The sequence below is a fragment of the Homarus americanus genome, unplaced genomic scaffold (genome assembly GCF_018991925.1).
Source record: "Homarus americanus isolate GMGI-L3 unplaced genomic scaffold, GMGI_Hamer_2.0 scaffold49022, whole genome shotgun sequence".
Taxonomy (NCBI): domain Eukaryota; kingdom Metazoa; phylum Arthropoda; class Malacostraca; order Decapoda; family Nephropidae; genus Homarus; species Homarus americanus.
In genome coordinates, this window is record NW_024715338.1 from 40,001 (window position 1) to 57,640 (window position 17,640).

The window sequence follows — 17,640 nt, forward strand, 5'->3', positions numbered from 1 at the left end:
TAGGGTCAGGTCAGATCATGATGATAGAATGTTTGTCGTGATCATAGAGTGATTACCTGTGCCCCGTTAATAGAGTGATTACCTATGTCCCGTTAATAGAGTGATTACCTGTGTCCCGTTAATAGAGTGATTACCTGTGCCCCGTTAATAGAGTGATTACCTATGTCCCGTTAATAGAGGATTACCTATGCCCCGTGAAATAGATTGATTACCTGCCCCGTTAATAGAGTGATTACCTGTGTCCCGTAATAGATGATTACCTGCCCCGTTAATAGAGTGATTACCTGCGCCCCGTTAACAGAGTAATTACCTGTGTCCAAAATACCTGGATAATATGTCTCTGTGGGGGTGACGCTGGTGGTTGTGGTGGTAATAAATAGCGATGGTTGTTTACCAATAGTAGTGGTAGTAGTGGTAGTATTGGCAGTAGTGGTAGTAGTGGTAATGGTTCGTAGTAGGGTAGGTGGTAGTAGTGGTAATAGTGGTAATGGTTCGTAGTGGTAGTGGGGTAGTGGTAATAGTGGCACGGTGGTGGTAGTAGTGGTAATAGTGGTAATGGTAGTGGTGGTAGTAGTGGTAGGTGGTTGTACTAATAGTGATGGTTGTATACTAATAGTGGTAGTGGTGGTAGTAGTGGTAGTGGTAGTATTAGTGGCAGTGGTGGTAGTCGCAGAGGTAGTAGGTAGTGTGCATTAGTGGAGTGGTAGTATTGGAGTGGTGGTTTCAGTGTGGTAGTAGTAGTAGTGGTGGTAGTGGTAGTAGTGGTAGTAGTAGTATATAGTAGTGGTAAAGATAGTAGTGGAAGTATGGTTGTAGTAGTGGTGGTGGTAGCGGTGGTAGTGGTGGTAGTAGTGTATAGTGGTGGTAGTGTATAGGTGGTATATAGTAGTGGTGAGTAGTGGTAGTAGATGGAGTAGTAGTATAGTAGTAGTAGTGAAGTGGTAGTAGTAGGTAGTAGTAGTAGTGGTAGTGGTAGTAGTGAGAGTAGTGAGTAGTAGTGGTAGTATAGTAGTGGTAGTGGTAGTGGTAGTAGTGGTGGTGGTAGTGGTAGTAGTGGTGTGGTAGGTGGTGGTAGTGGTGGTGGTGAGTGGTGGTGTGGTGTAGTAGTGGTAGTGGTAGTGGGTAGTGGTGGTGGTAGTAGTGGTAGTAGTGGTAGGTGGTGGTAGTGGTAGTGGTAGTGGTAGTAGTGGTGGTAGTAGTGGTGGTAGTGGTAGTAGTAGTGGTGGTAGTAGTGGTGGTAGTGGTGGGTAGTGGTGGTGGTGGTGGTGGTAGTGGTAGCTACACATCACCAGGCTTGCAAGAGTCAGGTTAACCGTCTGATGACGTCACGATGCGGTGTGAGCACCAACCATTATTCAGTGCAACACATCAAGGTCGTCCACACCTCACGCCTCAGCCCTCCACCAACCCCCACACCCCACGCCTCAACCACACCTCCACACCTCAGCCTCCACCTCAGCCTCAACCATCCACCTCCACACCACACCCCAACCCCCCACACCACGCCTTAACTATCCACCTCCACACCACGCCTCACCCTCACACCACACCTCAGCCTCCACCACGCCTCAACCACCTCACCACACCCCAACCCCACACCACGCCTCAACCATCCACCTCCACACCACGCCTCAACCCCTCCACCTCCACACCAGCCCTCCACCACGCTCAACCATCCACCTCCACACCACGCCTCAACCCTCACACTCACGCCTCCATCACGCCTCAGCCTCCACCTCAAACTATCCACCTCCACACCTCACGCCTCCACGCCCTCACGCATCACAAACAGGCGCAGAAAGGCCAAAAGATTACTCATTTTTGTCACATGTCTACTCTAGATGTGCTTATTTTCAACCTGGCTTTAATTTCTGCTACTTTTATGTCATCGGCTATTCTGGGCTGTTTTGGGGTAGATTCGGCTATTCTGGGCTGTTTGGGGTAGATTCGGGCTATTCTGGGCTGTTTTGGGGGTAGATTCGCTATTCCTGTTTTGGAGTTGATTCGCTATTCTGGGCTGTTTGGGGCAGATTCGCTATTCTGGGCTGTTTGGGGTTGATTCGCTATTCTGGGCTGTTTTGGGGTAGATCTGGCTATTCGGTCGTTTGAAGGATTCGGGCTATTCTGGGCTGTTTTGGGGTAGATTCGCCCTCTGGGCTGTTTTGGGTTGATTCGGGCTCCTGGCCGTTTTGGGCAGATTCGCTATTCTCTGTTTTGGGTTGATTCGGGCTATTCTGGGCTGTTTTGGGGTAGATTCGGGCTATTCTGGCTGTTTTGGGTGAGATTCGGGCTATTCTGGGTTGTTTTGGGGCAGATTCGGCTATTCTGGGCTGTTTTGGGGTTGATTCGGGCTATTCTGGGCTGTTTGGGGTTGATTCGGCTATTCTGGGCTGTTTTGGGGTAGATTCAGGCTATTCTGGGCTGTTTTGGGGTAGATTCGGGCTATTCTGGGCTGTTTTGGGGTTGATTCGGGCTATTCTGGTCTGTTTTGGGGTTGATTCGGCTATTCTGGGCTGTTTGAGGGTTGATTCGGCTACCTTTCTGGGGCTATTTATTATCTCCTTGGCTATTTATCCTACCTTGGCTATTAATTGTCTCCAGGCTAGTTAACGTCTCCAGGCTAGTTAACGTCTCCTAGGCTAGTTAACGTCTCTAGGCTAGTTAACGTCTCTAGGCTAGTTAACGTCTCCCAGGCTGAGTTAACGTCTCCTAGGCTAATTAACGTCTCCAGGCTAGTTAACGTCTCCAGGCTGAGTTAACGTCTCCTAGGCTAGTTAACGTCTCTAGGCTGAATTAACGTCTCCTAGGCTAGTTAACGTCTCCCTGAGCTAGTTAACGTCTCTAGGCTAGTTAACGTCTCCCAGGCTAGTTAACGTCTCCTAGGCTAGTTAACGTCTCCTAGGCTAGTTAACGTCTCTAGGCTGGTTAACGTCTCCTAAGCTAGTTAACGTCTCAGGCTAGTTAACGTCTCCTAGGCTAGTTAACGTCTCCTAGGCTAGTTAACGTCTCCTAGGCTAGTTAACGTCTCCTAGGCTAGTTAACGTCTCCTAGGCTAGTTAACGTCTCCTAGGTACGGTCTCCCAGCTCCTTCCCCTTGCCTGAGTACAAGTATTAAAGGTAGACAGACTTAACACCTGCTGGACTGACGCACTTAAAGAGGAAGAGATCAGTCAGTAGGTTAGGTTAGTTGGTTGGTTACGTTGGGTTACGTTGGGTTACGTCGGGTTACGTTGGGTTACGTCGGGTTACGTCGGGTTACGTTGGGTTACGTTGGGTTACGTCGGGTTACGTTGGGTTGGTTTAGGTTAGGTTACGTTAGGTTAGGTTGGGTTAGGTTTGGTTACGTTAGGTTACGTTAGGTTACGCTAGGTCACGTTAGGTTAGGTTGGGCTAGGTTAGGTTAGGCTGGGCTAGGTCTGGTTACGTTAGGTTACGCTGGGTTAGGCCAGGTTAGGCTAGGATTAGGCAGGGTTGGGTCAGGTTAGGTTAGGCTGGGCTGGGCCTGGTTACGTCCAGGTCACGCCGGGTCAGGCCAGGGCCAGGCCAGGCAGGCCAGGCCAGGTCAGGCCAGGCCAGGCCAGGTCACGTTGGGTTACGCCAGGCCAGGTCGGCCAGGCTTGGTCACGCCAGGTCACGCTGGGTCAGGCCAGGCCAGGCCAGGTCAGGCCAGGCCAGGCCAGGTCAGGTCAGGTAGGTCCGTCGCGTCAGGTCACGCTGGGTTAGGCTTGGTTACGTTAGGTCACGCTGGGCCAGGTTAGGCCAGGCTGGTTGGGTTACGTGTCGGTTACGCTGGGCTGGTTTAGGTCAGGTTACGTTAGGTTAGGCTGGGTTAGGTTTGGTTAGGTTGGGTTGGACTGGGTTAGGTTGGGTTAGGTTGGGTTAGGTTGGGTTAGGTTGGCTAGGTTGGGTTGGGTTATGAGACGTTTAAAGCCATAATAGCTTCGTAAGGATGTAAAAAATAGCTAACGAGTCAATAAATAGCCAGTAATAGAATAACTAGCCAAGGAGACGTTAATGAACCAATGATACAATAAATAGCCAGAGTATAAAAAATAGCCAATGACGCAAATAGTAGCCAATGACGCAAATAGTAGCCAATGACGCAAAAATAATAATGACAAAAAAACGCTAATGACGCAAAAGTAGCCAATGACCAAAAAAGTAGCCAATGACGCAAATAGTAGCCAATGACGCAATCGCTTGAAAAAGAGAGAGAAAACAGTAAATAAAGACAGAATAAAGAGAGAGACAGGGCAGTAAATGAGAGGGAGATTTGTGCGTGTGTGTGTGTGAGGCTGGATGGCAGTGTTGGTGAGGCTGGATGGCAGAGTGTTGGTGAGGCTAGATGGCAGTGTTGGTGAGGCTGGATGGCAGTGTTGGTAGGGAGCTGGATGGCAGTGTTGGGAAGGCTGGATTGCAGTGTTGGTGAGGGCTGGATGGCAGTGTTGGTGAGGCTGGATTGCAGTGTTGGTGAGGGCTGGATGGCAGTGTTGGTGTGAGGGCTGGATGCGGTGTTGGTGAGGCTGGATGGCAGTGTTGGTAGGGCTGGATGGCAGTGTTGGTCAAGGGCTGGATGGCAGTGTTGAGTGAGGCTGGATGGCAGTGTTGGTGAGGCTGGATGGCAGTGTTGGTGAGGGCTGGATGGCAGTGTTGGTGAGGGCTGGATCAGTGTGGTGGGGCTGGATGGCAGTGTTGGTCAGGGCTGGATGGCAGTGTTGGTGAGGGCTGGATGGCAGTGTTGGTGAGGGCTAGATGGCAGTGTTGGTGAGGGCTGGATGGCAGTGTTGGTCAGGGCTGGATGGCAGTGTTGGTGAGGCTAGATGGCAGTGTTGGTGAGGGCTGGATGGCAGTGTTGGTGAGGGCTGGATGGCAGTGTTGGTGAGGGCTGGCAGTGTTGGTGAGGGCTGGATGGCAGTGTTGGTGAGGGCTGGATGGCAGTGTTGGTGAGGCTGGATGGCAGTGTTGGTGGGGCTGGATGGCAGTGTTGGTGAGGGCTGGATGGCAGTGTTGGTGAGGGCTAGATGGCAGTGTTGGTGAGGGCTAGATGGCAGTGGTGGTGAGGGCTGGATGGCAGTGTTGGTGAGGGCTGGATGGCGCAGTGGTGGGCTTGGTGGGTGAGGCAGAAGCTTGAGGTGAGGGCTGGTGTTGGTGAGGGCTGGATGGCAGTGTTGGTGAGGGCTGGATGGCAGTGTTGGTGAGGGCTGGATGGCAGTGTTGGTGAGGGCTGGATGGTGTTGAGGGCTGGATGGCAGTGTTGGTGAGGCTGGATGGCAGTGTTGGTGAGGGCTGGATGGCAGTGTTGGTGAGGCTGGATGGCAGTGTTGGTGAGGCTAGATGGCAGTGGTGGTGAGGGCTGGTGGTGTCAGTGTTGGTGAGGGCTGGATGGCAGTGGTGGTGAGGGCTGGATGGCAGTGTTGGGGCTGGATGGCAGTGTTGGTGAGGGCTGGATGGCAGTGTTGGTGAGGGCTGGGTGGCAGTGTTGGTGAGGGCTGGGTGGTAGTGTTGATGAGGCTGGATGGCAGTGTTGGTGAGGGCTGGATGGTAGTGTTGGTGAGGGCTGGATGGCAGTGTTGGTGAGGGCTGGATGGTAGTGTTGGTGAGGGCTGGATGGCAGTGTTGGTGAGGGCTGGATGGTAGTGTTGGTGAGGGCTGGATGGCAGTGTTGTTGAGGGCTGGATGGCAGTGTTGGTGAGGGCTGGATGGCAGTGTTGTTGAGGGCTGGATGGCAGTGTTGGTGAGGCTGGATGGCAGTGCTGGTGAGGCTGGATGCGGTGTTGGTGAGGGCTGGTGGTAGTGTTGTTGAGGCTGGTTAGCAGTGTTGGTGAGGGCTAGATGGCAGTGTTGGTGAGGCTGGATGGCAGTGTTGGTGAGGGCTGGGTGGTGCAGTGTTGATGAGGGCTGGATGGCAGTGTTGGTGAGGGCTGGATGGCAGTGTTGGTGAGCTGGATGGCAGTGTTGGTGAGGCTGGATGGCAGTGTTGGTGAGGGCTGGATGGCAGTGTTGGTGAGGGCTGGATGGCAGTGTTGGTGAGGGCTGGTGGTAGTGTTGGTGAGGGCTGGTGACAGTGTTGGTGAGGGCTGGGTGGTAGTGTTGGGAGGCTGGATGGCAGTGTTGGTGAGGGCTGGATGCAGTGTTGGTGAGGCTGATGGCAGTGTTGGTGGCTGGATGGCAGTGTTGGTGAGGCTGGATGGCAGTGTTGGTGAGGCTGGATGGCAGTGTTGGTGAGGCTGGATGGCAGTGTTGGTGAGGGCTGGATGGCAGTGTTGGTGAGGCTGGATGGCAGTGTTGGTGAGGGCTGGATGGCAGTGTTGGTGAGGCTGGGGTGGTAGTGAGGTGAGGGCTGGGTGACAGTGTTGGTGAGGGCTGGGTGGTAGTGTTGGTGAGGGCTGGATGGCAGTGTTGGTGAGGGCTGGATGGCAGTGGTGGTGAGGGCTGGGTGACAGTGTTGGTGAGGGCTGGGTGGTAGTGTTGGTGAGGGCTGGATGGCAGTGTTGGTGAGGGCTGGATGGCAGTGTTGGTGAGGGCTGGATGGCAGTGTTGGTGAGGGCTGGATGCAGTGTTGGTGAGGGCTGGATGGCAGTGTTGGTGAGGGCTGGATGGCAGTGTTGGTGAGGCTGGATGGCAGTGTTGGTGAGGCTGGATGGCAGTGTTGGTGAGGCTGGATGGCAGTGTTGGTGAGGCTGGATGGCAGTGTTGGTGAGGGCTGGGTGGCAGTGTTGGTGAGGGCTGGATGGCAGTGTTGGTGAGGGCTGGATGGCAGTGTTGGTGAGGGCTGGATGGCAGTGTGGTGGGAGGCTGGGTGGCAGTGTTGGTGAGGCTGGATGGCAGTGTTGGTGAGGCTGGATGGCAGTGTTGGTGAGGGCTGGATGGCAGTGTTGGTGAGGGCTGGATGGCAGTGTTGGTGAGGCTGGATGACAGTGTTGGTGAGGGCTGGGTGGTGTTGGTGAGGGCTGGGTGGTAGTGTTGGTGAGGGCTGGATGGCAGTGTTGGTGAGGGCTGGATGGCAGTGTTGGTGAGGGCTGGATGGCAGTGTTGGTGAGGGCTAGATGACCAGTGTTGGTGAGGGCTGGATGGCAGTGTTGGTGAGGGCTGGATGGCAGTGTTGGTGAGGGCTGGGTGGCAGTGTTGGTGGGGCTGGATGACAGTGTTGGTGAGGCTGGATGACAGTGTTGGTGAGGGCTGGATGACAGTGTTGGTGAGGGCTGGATGACAGTGTTGGTGAGGGCTGGATGGCAGTGTTGGTGAGGGCTGGGTGACACCACAAGAACGCTACCCTCAACACCTGCTGCTCTTACTACAATGCATCTCCACCAATCACAAACCTGGATCATTACCAAAGTCGAAATAATTGGCTGGGTATATACTCATCATTGTATCTAAACCTTCATATATGACCACAAGTAACAACACTTCCAACCAATGATTATGTTTCTGGTCATCATCCGGGGAATTTAATTGGTGGAGTTTTGATATCCCTTTGTTTACCTGTGAGGAATAGAACGCACAAAGGCCCAGGTAGTTAAAGCTTCCTACGGTCATAACCCCGCCCCCACCCCCGCCCCCCTTGCAGGTGTGAGGACGCATCTAATTAACCCCTTTAACCCAGGACCCAATGTTAACTTTGAAAATATTAACCCAAATTTACGCTTATCAAATTACAGGTAGTTAATGAGGGTTTGGTCAGGTAATGATGCTTTACAGGTTCTTAATTACAGGTGTAGTGAGGGATAATGACCTGTTCTTTGGATCTCATTAATAATAACTCACAATACAACAGTAACTACCACAATTTTCGCGAACAACCAAACTACCACAATAATGCTAACTAAACGGGCTCTTGGATTGGATAACAGCCACCAATCACCACCACAACTATACTAACTACCTATTAAACTGGCTCTACGATTGGATAACAGCCACCAATCACATGAGCCCCACGGTGTTTACTTAGGTGGGTACTAATCAAAATTTCTCACAGTGGTTGACCCAAGACGTGTTTGGTGAAGGTCAACTAATTCATTATAAACACTTAACTATAGTAAGGAGGGAAACGAGAAATGGTGAAAATGAACGAATAAATAAAGAAATAAAGGAATAAAGGAAGAAATAAGGGAAGAAATAAGAAATAAGGAAAATTATAGAGAAGATTATATGTTAGTCTCTTGTTGTTATGAAGGGAAGCTGGATTATGTGTGAGGTAATTTATGATAATGAGAGGGAGGGAGAGAGGGGGAGAGGAAGAGAGGGAGAGAGAGAAGGGAGGAAGATAATGATGAGGGTTAGAGAAAGGCAGATAAGTCTTGTGTAAATGTGGACGATGGTAAAGAAAATGTGAAGAACAGGAGTGAGATAAATGGCGTAATTTATTAAGGAGACTGATCCTATGGTGACACAGGAGGCGACAGACTGTGTACTGGTGTGGTCCGGCAAGAGGAGGAACACCTGTCAGTACCCTACACCTGTCAGTACCCTACACCTGTCAGTACCCTACACCTGTCAGTACCCTACACCTGTCAGTACCCTACACCTGTCAGTACCCTACACCTGTCAGTACCCTACACCTGTCAGTACCCTACACTTGTCAGTACCCTACACCTGTCAGTACCCTACACCTGTCAGTACCCTACACCTGTCAGTACCCCACACTTGTCAGTACCCTACACCTGTCAGTGCCCCACACCTGTCAGTACCCTACACCTGTCAGTACCCTACACCTGTCAGTACCCTACACATGTCAGTACCCTACACATGTCAGTACCCTACACCTGTCAGTACCCTACACCTGTCAGTACCCTACACCTGTCAGTACCCCTACACATGTCAGTACCCTACACATGTCAGTACCCTACACCTGTCAGTACCCCACACCTGTCAGTACCCTACACCTGTCAGTACCCTCACACCTGTCAAGTACCCTACACCTGTCAGTACCCTACACCTGTCAGTACCCTACACACCTGTCAGTACCCTACACCTGTCAGTACCCTACACCTGTCAGTACCCTACACCTGTCAGTACCCTACACCTGTCAGCACCCACACCTGTCAGTACCCACACCTGTCAGTACCCTACACCTGTCAGTACCCTACACCTGTCACCTTACACCTGTCAGTACCCACACCTGTCAGTACCCTACACATGTCAATCCACACCTGTCAGTACCCTACACCTGTCAGTACCCCCACACCTGTCAGTACCCCACACCTGTCAGTACCCTACACATGTCAGTACCCTACACATGTCAGTACCCCACACCTGTCAGTACCCTACACCTGTCAGTACCCTACACCTGTCAGTACCCTACACCTGTCAGTACCCTACACCTGTCAGTACCCTACACCTGTCAGTACCCTACACCTGTCAGTACCCCACACCTGTCAGTACCCTACACCTGTCAGTGCCCTACACCTGTCAGTACCCTACACCTGTCAGTACCCTACACCTGTCAGTACCCTACACCCGTCAGTACCTACACCTGTCAGTACCCCACACCTGTCAGTACCCTACACCTGTCAGTACCCTTACACCTGTCAGTACCCTACACCTGTCAGTACCCTACACCCTGTCTGGTAAAGTGCGATGGCGATAAACTAACGAATATATATATACTATGGATGTATAATAATGATATATTTGTTAAAACTGAAATAAATTATATGTAGATGATACTGAATTTTGTGAATAATTTACCGGGTTGAATAAAGACGGTGAATATAAAACATGTACGCCCAGTATCGGCCAATAGTCCCGCTGCTGTTCACTCTTATGTTGTTATGTACACCCCAGTAATATGTACACTCAGTAATATGTACACAACGATACAAAAATACATACATGTACGTAACATAGTGTAGAGTCTGCAAAAGTCGCAGTGAACAGTGAATCTCTGAGTTTTGAGTCTGAAGCTTGTAAACAAATTGATCTGTTGTGGGATTCTCTGAGTAGCTTTTTATTTTTTGTGTGTGTGTGTGTGTGTGTGTGTGTGTGTGTGTGTGTGTGTGTGTGTGTGTGTGTGTGTGTGTGTGTGTGTGTGTAAAATAATAATTAACTGTTTATTGAAAGAGCATGGCAGACAGAAGGCTGAAAATATACAGTTACATAATTGGGGAATGGGTTCTTGATTGACAAATAACATACAAGTAACATAAGTGATACAAATATGATATATAATAACTAGGTGGGGAGAAGGTCAAACTACAGGCATTTCAACATAGTGACAGTGTAGAAGTAAGATTGACCGGGAGTAATACACTGGTTGATTACGAGTTGTTGATAATTTTACAATGGTTGGGACTGGACTGTTCTTATAGCGATCGCTTCGTGCTCGTATGGGCTGGATGGGGTTGTGGTGTCACACAGCAACCACGGGCGAGGATTTCGGGTGGTAGTAGGAGCAGTGTCGAGGATGGTGCAGAAACCTCACCAAATTTGCTCTGATGAGGGGTCGTGGTGATGGTCAGAGAGAGCCGAGAGGGCAGTGTGTTGAGCGCTTGATATGTGGAGTAGGAAGGAGAGAATAATCTTGCATGCCCTCTTTTGCACTTTTTCTAGGTGTTTACGTTGTGTGGCATTTAGGAGGAAGACCAGGTAGGAGGCATAGGTGAGCTGGGAAGTATGAATGTTGAGTAAACACTGAGGAGCCTGTGCAGGAACCCGAGGGACTTGAGTCGGCGGAGGAGGTGGAGACGAAATTCTGTGTGTGTGTGTGTGTGTGTGTGTGTGTGTGTGTGTGTGTGTGTGTGTGTGTGTGTGTTTTCAGCCGTCATCAACACAGACGAGGCAGCATCATGGGGTGACCTGCCTAAGTTCTCAGGGTCACAGATCGATCCCTGACTATACTGAATGTTTTTGCACACACACACACACACACACACACACACACACAACACACACACACACACACACACACACACACACCTACTCAGAGAAGCCCACAACAGACCAATTTATTTATGAAACTTCAGACTCAAAAGCTCAAGCGACTCATTATCCATATTACTCCAGTAGTCTACGAAGTCTTGTCGTTGACTGTACATAAATAAACTGTAGACAGATAACGCTACAAAGTGGTCTAAGAATCTGTGTTGGTTATTGTGAGAATGGCCAGAATCCCGTGGAGAAAGGTACAGACACATGCAGTATATTAGCTATGTACTGTACGGGTGCGTCATTAAACAGGACTTTAATCTTCACTACAGTATGTCCGTGGTGAAGTGTTACGTAAAACAAAAAGGAAATATTATATATATATATATATATATATATATATATATTATTATTATATATATTATTATTATTATTATTATTATTATGAAATGAAAAATACGAGTAACCTTATTCATAATTTTATTCATTGTTTTGTTTTTGTATAAATTTTGTGGGGAGGGGGATGGAGGGGGGGTTGTGTTGTGGTTGTGGTTGATATTTTTGTGGTTGTAGTGATGGTTATTGTTGTTGTTATTTTTTGTGGTTACTGTTGTTGTGGTTGTGTGGTTGTAGTTGTGTTATTGCTGTTGTGGTTGTTGTGGTTGTGGTGGTTGTTTTATTGTTGTTGTTATCAAGGGTGGAGGGACTGTTTACTGTTTGTGTTGTCCTCTGAGCAAACAAGCAGACAAACTAAAATGGTAAACGTTTGTCTACCTCATCTAACTCTTCCTGTGTTAAACTTTAAACGCGTTGACATGGTAAGGAAATAAAAGGTTTATTTATTAGTCTCGGTAATGAGGTGGAGATGGGGTCCAGAACACAGGTGGTTCAGGAGCCCTCATTGTCCACCTGCCCTCATTATCCACCTGTTCACCTGCCCTCATTATCCACCTGTTCACCTGCCCTCATTGTTCACCTGCCCCTCATTATTCACCTGTTCACCTGCCCTCATTGTTCACCCTGCCTCATTATCCACCTGTTCACCTACCCTCATTGTTCACCTGCTCTCATTATCCACCTGTTCACCTGCCCTCATTGTTCACCTGCCCTCCTACCCACCTGCCCTCCTACTCACACCCACCCACCTACTGCCCTCCTAACCACCTGCCCACCTACCTGCCCTCCTACCCACCTGCCCACCCACCTGGCCATCACCACTAATTACCCCTGTCTTGAATCCAATCTCATAGTCATTAAGGCTGTTGAGGGTGGTTACTCACATCTTTCTTCTGCTGTCACCTTCGGGAGGCCCTTCTGGCCTCGGCCTGCCTGCGCCTGGCCCTGCCCTGGCCTGGCCCTGGCCCTGGCCCTGGCCCTGGCCCTGACCTGGCCCTGGCCCTGGCCCTGGCCCTGGCCTCCTGGCCCTGGCCCTGACCTGGCCCCTCACTAACAGCTGATGCGGATTGTGATGGTTTCTATCCGCTTGTCTGTGTACCTGTCCGTCTGTCTGTGTACCTGTCCGTCTGTCTGTGTACCTGTCCGTCTGTCTGTGTACCTGTCCGTCTGTCTGTGTACCTGTCCGTCTGTCTGTTTACCTGTCCGTCTGTCTGTGTACCTGTCCGTCTGTCTGTGTACCCGTCCGTCCGTCTGTTTACCTGTCCGTCTGTCTGTGTACCTGTCCGTCTGTCGTGTACCTGTCCGTCTGTCTGTGTAACTCGTCCGTCTGTCTGTGTACCTGTCCGTCTGTCTGTGTACCTGTCCGTCTGTCTGTGTACCTGTCCGTCTGTCTGTGTACCTGTCCGTCTGTCTGTGTACCTGTCCGTCTGTCTGTGTACCTGTCCGTATGTCTGTGTACCTGTCCGTCTGTCTGTGTACCTGTCCGTCTGTCTGTGTACCTGTCCGTCTGTCTGTGTACCTGTCCGTCTGTCTGTGTACCTGTCCGTCTGTCTGTTTACCTGTCCGTCTGTCTGTGTACCTGTCCGTCTGTCTGTGTACCTGTCCGTCTGTCTGTGTACCTGTCCGTCTGTCTGTGTACTGTCCGTCTGTCTGTGTACCTGTCCGTCTGTCTGTGTACCTGTCCGTCTGTCTGTTTACCTGTCCGTCTGTCTGTGTACCTGTCCGTCTGTCTGTTTACCTGTCCGCCTGTCTGTGTACCTGTCCGTCTATCTGTGTACCTGTCCGTCTGTCTGTGTACCTGTCCGTCTGTCTGTGTACCTGTCCGTCTGTCTGTTTACCCGTCCGTCTGTCTGTGTACCCGTCCGTCTGTCTGTTTACCTGTCCGTCTGTCTGTACCTGTCCGTCTGTCTGTTTACTCCGTCCGTCTGTCTGTACCCGTCCGTCTGTCTGTTTACCTGTCCGTCTGTCTGTGTACCTGTCCGTCTGTCTGTTTACCTGTCCGTCTGTCTGTGTACCTGTCCGTCTGTCTGTTTACCTGTCCGTCTGTCTGTGTACCTGTCCGGTTCGTCTGTTTACCTGTCCGTCTGTCTGTTTACCTGTCCGTCTGTCTGTTTACCTGTCCGTCTGTCCTGTTTACCTGTCCGTCTGTCTGTGTACCTGTCCGTCTATCTGTGTACCTGTCCGTCTGTCTGTGTACCTGTCCGTCTGTCTGTGTACCTGTCCGTCTGTCTGTGTACCTGTCCGTCTGTCTGTTTACCTGTCCGTCTGTCTGTGTACCTGTCCGTCTGTCTGTTTACCTGTCCGTCTGTCTGTGTACCTGTCCGTCTGTCTGTGTACCTGTCCGTCTGTCTGTGTACCTGTCCGTCTGTCTGTTTACCTGTCCGTCTGTCTGTTTACCTGTCCGTCTATCTGTGTACCTGTCCGTCTGTCTGTGTACCTGTCCGCCTGTCTGTGTACCCTGTCCGTCTGTCTGTTTACCTGTCCGTCTGTCTGTGCCTACCTCCGTCTGTCTTTGTACCTGTCCGTCTATCTGTTTACCTGTCCGTCTGTCTGTGTACCTGTCCGTCTGTCTGTTTACCTGTCCGTCTGTCTGTTTACCTGTCCGTCTGTCTGTTTACCTGTCCGTCTGTCTGTGTACCTGTCCGTCTGTCTGTGTACCTGTCCGTCTGTCTGTTTACTTGTCCGTCTGTCTGTTTACCTGTCCGTCTGTCTGTGTACCTGTCCGTCTATCTGTGTACCTGTCCGTCTGTCTGTGTACCTGTCCGTCTGTCTGTGTACCTGTCCGTCTGTCTGTTTACCTGTCCGTCTGTCTGTGTACCTGTCCGTCTGTCTGTTTACCTGTCCGTCTGTCTGTGTACCTGTCCGTCTGTCTGTGTACCTGTCCGTCTGTCTGTGTACCTGTCCGTCTGTCTGTTTACCTGTCCGTCTGTCTGTTTACCTGTCCGTCTATCTGTGTACCTGTCCGTCTGTCTGTGTACCTGTCCGCCTGTCTGTGTACCTGTCCGTCTGTCTGTTTACCTGTCCGTCTGTCTGTGTACCTGTCCGTCTGTCTGTGTACCTGTCCGTCTATCTATTTACCTGTCCGTCTGTCTGTGTACCTGTCCGTCTGTCTGTGTACCTGTCCGTCTGTCTGTGTACCTGTCCGTCTGTCTTTTACCTGTCCGTCTGTCTTTTTACCTGTCCGTCTGTCTGTGTACCTGTCCGTCTGTCTGTGTATACCTGTCCGTCTGTCTGTGTACCTGTCCGTCTGTCTGTTTACCTGTCCGTCTGTCTGTGTACCTGTCCGTCTGTCTGTTTACCTGTCCGTCTGTCTGTGTACCTGTCCGTCTGTCTGTGTACCTGTCCGTCTGTCTGTGTGCCTGTCCGTCTGTCTGTTTACCTGTCCGTCTGTCTGTTACCTGTCCGTCTATCTGTGTACCTGTCCATGTCTGTGACCTGTCCGCCTGTCTGTGTACCTGTCCGTCTGTCTGTTTACCTGTCCGTCTGTCTGTGTACCTGTCCGTCTGTCTGTGTACCTGTCCGTCTATCTGTTTACCTGTCCGTCTGTCTGTGTACCTGTCCGTCTGTCTGTTTACCTGTCCGTCTGTCTGTTTACCTGTCCGTCTGTCTGTTTACCTGTCCGTCTGTCTGTGTACCTGTCCGTCTGTCTGTGTACCTGTCCGTCTGTCTGTTTACCTGTCCGTCTGTCTGTTTACCTGTCCGTCTGTCTGTGTACCTGTCCGTCTATCTGTGTACCTGTCCGTCTGTCTGTGTACCTGTCCGTCTGTCTGTGTACCTGTCCGTCTGTCTGTTTACCTGTCCGTCTGTCTGTGTACCTGTCGTCTGTCTGTTTACCTGTCCGTCTGTCTGTGTACCTGTCCGTCTGTCTGTGTACCTGTCCGTCTGTCTGTATACCTGTCCGTCTGTCTGTTTACCTGTCCGTCTGTCTGTTTCTGTCCGTCTATCTGTGTACCTGTCCGTCTGTCTGTGTACCTGTCCGCCTGTCTGTGTACCTGTCCGTCTGTCTGTTTACCTGTCCCGTCTGTCTGTGTACCTGTCCGTCTGTCTGTGTACCTGTCCGTCCTATCTGTTTACCTGTCCTCGTCTGTGTACACCTGTCCGTCTGTCTGTGTACCTGTCCGTCTGTCTGTTTACTGTCCGTCTGTCTGTGTACCTGTCCGTCTGTCTGTGTACCTGTCCGTCTGTCTGTGTACCTGTCCGTCTGTCTGTGTACCTGTCCGTCTGTCTGTGTACCTGTCCGTCTGTCTGTGTACCTGTCCGTCTGTCTGTGTATCTGTCCGTCTGTCTGTGTACCTGTCCGTCTGTCTGTGGACCTGTCCGTCTGTCTGTACCTGTCCGTCTGTCTGTTTACCTGTCCGTCTGTCTTTTACCTGTCTGTTTACCTGTCTACGTGGGGGAACTAAATGAACGAATGAAAAGAAACAGGACGAAATGAAATGAAAACAAAAAGACAGATTGAAATAGAGTAGAAATAGATTGATTGATGAGCCAATATAGACCATTGAACCCATAGTTGAGTTGATTGTTCACTCCCTTTTCACACTCAATCACTCACTTTTACACTCATTCACTCACTTTTCACACTCATTCACTCACTACACTCATTCACTCACTTTTCACACTCATTCACTTATTTTTCACCTCATTCACTCCTTTTCACACTCATTCACTCACTTTTCACACTCATTCACTCACTTCACACTCATTCACTCCTTTCCACCTCATTCACTCACTTTTCACTCATTCACTCATTTTTCACACTCATTCACTCCTTTTCACACTCATTCGCTCACTTTCACACTCATTCACTCACTTTTCACACTCATTCACTCACTTTTCACACTCATTCACTCACTTTTCCACTCATTCACTCACTTTTCACACTCATTCACTCATTCACTTTATTTTCCACTCACTCATTCACTCACTTTTCCTCATTCACTCATTTTCACACTCATTCCTTATTTTCACACTCATTCACTCACTTTTCACACTCATTCCTCACTTTCACTCATTCACTCACTTTCACACTCATTCACTCACTTTTCACACTCATTCCACTCATTTTCACACTCATTCACTCACTTTTCACATATTCACTCACTTTTCACTCATTCACTCATTTTTCACACTCATTCCTCACTTTTCATACTCATTCACTCACTTTTCACACCTCACTCACTCACTATCTTACCTTTTCCCCATATGGTCGTGCGGTCGTCGATGAAGTATTGGTCGTCCTTGACAGTACGACGGTCCCCAGATACGACACTTTCCCTCGGCGTGAACCTTCCTCCAATCCGACCCGGATAGCTGTAGAGAACACAACACGGAGTTAATGAAATACAGAATAACTTTATTTTTTATTTCCGTTTGTGTTATGTATCACTAGTGTATTACAGTGACTTATTATACTGAAATGTGGTGTTAATTTAACCTCATAACACTGTAATGGTTGGTGAATTCTTTGTAACACTGAAATATTAAATTACTGTAATATTTATTTTTTTATAACTACTGAAATGAGATGTTAGAGGCGTTTGTGTTTAAAATAGATGGGATAACTTTTTGGACACTCTGTATGTTATGTTCCAGTGACGACAGATGACAGCACAGAGGTTGGCTGCCACAGTGTTCCGTCTTCAGCTGTTGTATAGGTTATTGTGGTGTTATGGCTCGTGGTGTTGTTATGGCTCGTGTGGTGTTGTTATGGCTCGTGTGGTGTTGTTATGCTCGTGTGGTGTTGTTATAGCTCGTGTGGTGTTGTTATGGCTCGTGTGGTGTTGTTATGCTCGTGTGGTGTTGTTATGCTCGTGTGGTGTTGTTATGCCGTGGTGTTGTTATCTCGTGGTGTTGTTATGGCTCTGTGGTGTTGTTATACTCGTGGTGTTGTTATGGCTCTGTGGTGTTGTTATGGCTCATTGGTGTTATTGTGGCTCGTGTGTTGTTATGGCTCTTGGTGTTGTTATGGCTCGTGTGGTGTTGTTATGGCTCGTGTGGTGTTGTTATGGCTCGTGTGGTGTTGTTATGGCTCGTGTGGTGTTGTTATGGCTCGTGTGGTGTTGTTATGGCTCGTGTGGTGTTGTTGGCTCGTGTGGTGTTGTTATGGCTCGTGTGGGTGTTGTTATGGCTCGTGTGGTTTGTTATGGCTCGTGTGGTGTTGTTATGGCTCGTGTGGTGTTGTTATGGCTCGTGTGGTGTTATTGGCTCGTGTGGTGTTGTTATGGCTCATGTGGTGTTGTTATGGCTCTATGGTGTTGTTATGGCTCGTGTGGTGTTGTTATGGCTCGTGTGGTGTTTATTTATGGCTCGGTGGTGTTGTTATAGCTCGTGTGGTGTTGTTATGGCTCGTGTGGTGTTATTGTTAGCTCGTGTGGT

The 17,640-nt window shown here is 49.8% G+C and overlaps 1 protein-coding gene across 1 annotated transcript in view; it reads right to left on the reverse strand.

Moving 5' to 3' along the window:
* The window catches only part of LOC121857682 (arrestin domain-containing protein 2-like), a gene marked incomplete at both ends in the record, with an annotated part of 48,902 nt that extends 32,371 nt beyond the window's left edge, over positions 1-16,531 (reverse strand). The window contains 1 exon segment of the mRNA XM_042353754.1: positions 16,457-16,531. Within this exon segment, the coding sequence (XP_042209688.1) occupies positions 16,457-16,531 (75 nt within the window).
* Positions 16,532-17,640: the final 1,109 nt, after the last annotated feature.